This window comes from Camelina sativa, chromosome 2 (genome assembly GCF_000633955.1).
Source record: "Camelina sativa cultivar DH55 chromosome 2, Cs, whole genome shotgun sequence".
In the NCBI taxonomy this organism is placed as follows: Eukaryota; Viridiplantae; Streptophyta; class Magnoliopsida; order Brassicales; family Brassicaceae; genus Camelina; species Camelina sativa.
Window position 1 is genome coordinate 20,315,393 of NC_025686.1, and position 4,762 is coordinate 20,320,154.

At 40.0% G+C, this 4,762-nt stretch overlaps 1 protein-coding gene across 1 annotated transcript; it reads right to left on the reverse strand.

The window, feature by feature from the left end:
- On the reverse strand, positions 2,611 to 3,330 carry LOC109127001 (uncharacterized mitochondrial protein AtMg00310-like). The gene has a single exon (XM_019231049.1). It carries the CDS (start codon positions 3,328 to 3,330, stop codon positions 2,611 to 2,613), a length of 720 nt encoding a protein of 239 aa, XP_019086594.1.

Genomic DNA, 4,762 nt, shown 5'->3' on the forward strand with positions numbered 1-4,762 from the left:
GCGTCGGGGAATCATGACGAAAATGTGGTCGCAAATAAGTGACAAAGTTCGTCTCAATGTAGTCGCAAGCTAGTAGTAAATTTGACGACGAATTTGTGACCTTTTTGTGATTCATGTGTATTTGAGACGAATTAGAGACTCCTGGTTTGGAGAGAAATGAGCGTGTCATTAGTCGCGAAACGGTGAGAAAAGAGTGTGAAAATTTTGCGACTAATGTGTTAGAGACATTGGGTGGTCAGAAATTTGTAACGTATTGGCAACGATTTTGTTAGCTTGCGTAAATGTTTTGGTCTGAAATTAGTCACAATTTTGAGACTTATTTGTTACCAGGTAGTCACTACTATTATTGTTTTACTAATTTAGAAAGCTGAAATCAAATGCTAAAAATCCTGACAATTCAAATATGAAACCTAAAACACCATATTGACCAAAAAACGCAATCCATAACCAAAACATTAACAACATTCATGTTCCAAACAACATTCTTGTCCCAGAAGAGATAATTCAAGTTCCAACAAAAGAGATAATCCAAAAGAGAACACAAACATAAACAACAAGTTCAGAATTGTAGAAGAAGATTAATTCTGAGAGGTAGAGGGAATGACTGAACCGTTTTCATTGACGGTTTGTTCATTGGCAGGTATGGAGGCTGGTGTAGTGCCTTCTCCGGTGGCTGGTGTAGTGCCTTCTCTGGTGGCTGGTGCAGTGCCTGCGGCAGTTGCATCCATATAGTCAGCTAATTCTGGATCTTTTTTCTTCATGAATGAGTAAAGGTTCTCCAAGGTTGAGAGTCGAGAAAGGGCTTGTTGGTGTTCTTCATCTTGTTTCACGAGCTTACGACGAGCATCTTCAAGTTTCTGATTCAACTCCAACATAGATGAGGGAGAAGAGCTTTCAGAAGTCTCTTTTCTTTTCCCTTTGGCCACGGTTTCAGCAAGTCGTCCAAGCCCAAAAGGATTTCCCTTGTCATCTGTTTGAGTACACTGAAAACATGAACAGAAAATGATTAAAAAGCCAAAAAAATCTGAAAGTAGCATCATGCTCTAGGTATAAAATAAAGACAATGTTAAGAAGAGTTAGACATAAATTACCTTTAGAAAGATCTCATTCTGTTGATCAATAGAGAGATTCCGAATAGCTGAGGTTTCAGATGCGTTCTCAGAATTTGCTGGCCCATCCCCATCCATTTGAGTCATGATTTCTTCCAAGTTTTTCTCGTATGCTTCAGCTACTTGTTTCGCTTTTTGATCGACAAATGTTCCCCCAAAAAACACTACTAAGAGGATAATACTCTCTCATCAGCGAACACTTGATTCAGCCATGAAGGATGGCTAAGCGCTACATACGATTGTGACGCTTTTTGCTATGAGATGAGCTCCTCTATTAGCTTTTGGACGCTCCACTTCCAATTTCCCCTGCACAAACAACCTCAGCAGTCTTACCAATTCCCCTGATTCATAATAGAAAGATGACCAAGCTCTCGGTTTTAATACACAGTTCACCATCAGTGTAAACTCCACCGCAATTGTAACGTTTACACATCTATGGCTCACCATGCTTTCCCTCGCCCATCGAATCACTAGAAAACTGGCTTGGTCCTTAGTTTGAACGTTGGAAAAAGCTCTGAGACTGTGAAGCAATAATATTCCTTGTTCGTCTCTCAAAACCCAAGCACCCCCCCTGCAAGTAAGTTTCTTCACGACCAAGACACCCCTACATTGCATTTTAACCATAACCTCTTTGGTGGACTCCACCTGTCTTTTAGAACCCCTCTAAACTCATCCAGATCCCCATCCCGTTCATTCCTTTGTGTTCTGGGGCTCTCCGGCCTCCACTCGCCTTACTTCCCCATTAGAATCCAAACTCTGTGCCGTGAACCACTCCTCCACATCCTCTCTTATTTTTCGCACTGGATGTAGAGGATGGAACCGTTTCCCTTCAAAGCAGAAAGCATTTCTATTTTTTCATATCCTCCATATGATCCATGGAAAAAAATTTCTCAACTGAATGGGCCACTACTTATTATCTCTATTTACCATCAAATGATGCATATTTGAATGAACTGACCCTTTATCATAACCATTCTTAGGGGATGGATAATCCGATAGTGCCCAAACTTGTCTTGCTCCATTACATTCAAATAACACATAGTTAACTGATTCACCCTCTTGGCCGTATGAATGGCATCTCTCGTCTAATCTCATCCTTCTCCGATTAAGCTTTGATAACACTGACAAGGCACCACTCAAAACCTTCCACAAAAAGACTTTAAGCTTAGGATCAGTTTGTAGCTTCCAAATCTGAATTTTAAGCTGATTGAGTGAAGGTTGTACATCTGCTTCTTGGTAGATGTCTTGCCTATTAATCTGTATAGCTAACCAATAGGCTGACTTGACAGAAAAATCGCCACTCTTGTTGAATTTCCATACCAAAAAGTTCTCCTTATCCACTACTGGTTTATTCCTTTTGATCTTGACTACGTCGATGGGCAGGAAATGGTATTCTAATTTCTGATCATCCCAATCTCTTCTCTCCACATCGATAAGCTCTTTGACATCCATATTGATATCTATCAGAGAATTCTTTATCCACGGCGGTCTCATAACTCCATCATTCGCCCATGGATCCATCCAGACCTTTAGCGAACACCCATTCCCCACTTTGATTTGTAGACCTTTTTTTCATGAGCTCCCTTCCAAACATGATACTTCTCCACCCAAAAGGTGGTCTCTTCCCCAGCCCTGCATCCATAAAAGTCAAATTTGGATAGTATCTCGACTTTAAAACTTTGGCAAACAAACTTTGTGAATATTGAAGTAACTGCCACGCTTGCTTAGCCAACAAAGCCTGATTAAAAAGACCAATGTCTCTAAATCCCATTCCCCCTAGCTCTTTAGGCACACAAAACTTTTTGCAGCTAATCCAATGAATCTTCTGATCTGCTTCACAAGTAGACTTCGACAATTTAAAGCATAACATAGCAAATACCAGCATTGCCAATGCTACTGACTTGATCATGACTTCTTTTCCTCCCATAGACAAAGTTTTTGAATGCCAGCTCAAAACCTTGGAATTTAGTCTGTCCTTTATGTAGCTTAGCATGTCCACCTTTGATCCACTGAAACACTCAGGTAGTCTTAAATATTTCCCTACTCCTCCTTCATTTTTTATACCAAGTGTACCATGAATCTCCAATTTAACTGTCTCCGGAACTTTGGACCCAAAGGTAATAGCAGACTTAGCCGGATTGATCTCTTGGCCTGTTGCCTTTCCATAGGCTTTTAGGATAGATAACCAGACTGCTGCTTGTTCCGACTTAGCCTTACACATAAACAGGCTATCATCTGCAAACAACAGGTGATGAATCGAGGGACCTTCTTCACTTAGTTAAATCCCATAAATCCTTCCTTCTCTTTGCGCTACATTAAATCAGATGTGTTAACCCTTCCGTATAAAGCACAAACAAAAAAGGAGAAAGAGGATCCCCTTGCCTTAACCCTCTTTAAGGCTTAATCAGCCCATGTGGTTGATCATTAATTAGCACTGAAAAGGTTACTGCTGACACAAAGTACATCACCCATTTCACCCATTTGATATGAAAACCTCTGCCTGGGCATTTGGGTGTTCGGGTTGGGTTCAGGTTTGGGTAATTCGGGTTTGGTTTTTTTGGGTTTACTAATATAGGATCCGAACAGGTGTTCATATAATTTTGGGTCGGGTTCAGGTTCGGTTCCTATCGGGTTCGGGTTATTTGGGTATTGACTTTAAGAAACCTGTAATGTATCCAAAATATATTCGGTTATGGATAGTACCTACTTGAACATATCCAAAGTACCCACAAAAACCTGAAATGTACCCACAAAACCCGAAAACCCTGAATTATAATTGTACAAACAGTTGTATAATCTAACAAATTCAACAAGAAACAATGAACTAAACCTTAAACAAATGAAACTGAGCATACCATGTCTCGCAAAACAATTCACAAGGATACGAAGAGGGAGATTAAGGCAAACGGTTTTATGAAATCATATCATATGTGATAGTGTGATATCGTGTATAATTGTTCTCGGGTATAAACAAGTATCTTCGGTTCCTCGGGTTCGGTTCGGGTAATACCCGATACCCATGGTTATTTGAAAACCAAAACTTATTGGTTATTTAAACAGAATTAGTTCAGGTCGGGTTTGGGTATTTTCGGGTCGGGTTTGGGTAGGTTCCTCGGGTTCGGTTTATTTGCCCAGGCCTATGAAAACCCATTGCTAGCAATAAATCTCAGAGATAGCTCTACTCAAATCTATCGTATGCCTTCGACATATCAGTTTTAAAGGCCATAAACCCTTCCGCCACCACTGAATTAACATGTAGGCTATAGACTATCTCATGTGCCACCAAAATATTGTCAAAAATTAACCGTTCAGGCACAAGGGTGGTTTGAGTCTCTGAAACCACCAATGGCAACATTGGTTGAAGTCTCTTCACCATGATTTTGGATATTATCTTGTAAAGCACAGAACATAAACTTATTGGTCGAAGATCCTTCATTAGAGACGGATGAGGGATCTTTGGGAGAAGACACAAATGGGTGAAGTTTCATTCATGTGGGAAAACCCCTTCTTAAAAAAACAGAGACACTTCTTTTACTACCTGGTTTCCAACTATCTCCTAGTAATATTGGAAAAAAGTGCGTACATTCCATCTGGTCCTGGAGCCTTTTCTGGATTAATCGCAAATAGAGCTTTTTTTTTTTTTTTTTTTTTTT

What these genes read in the sequence shown, in the direction of transcription:
- LOC109127001 (XM_019231049.1), bottom strand. Translation starts at nt 3,330, where the DNA reads ATGTGTAAGGCTAAGTCGGAACAAGCAGCAGTCTGGTTATCTATCCTA.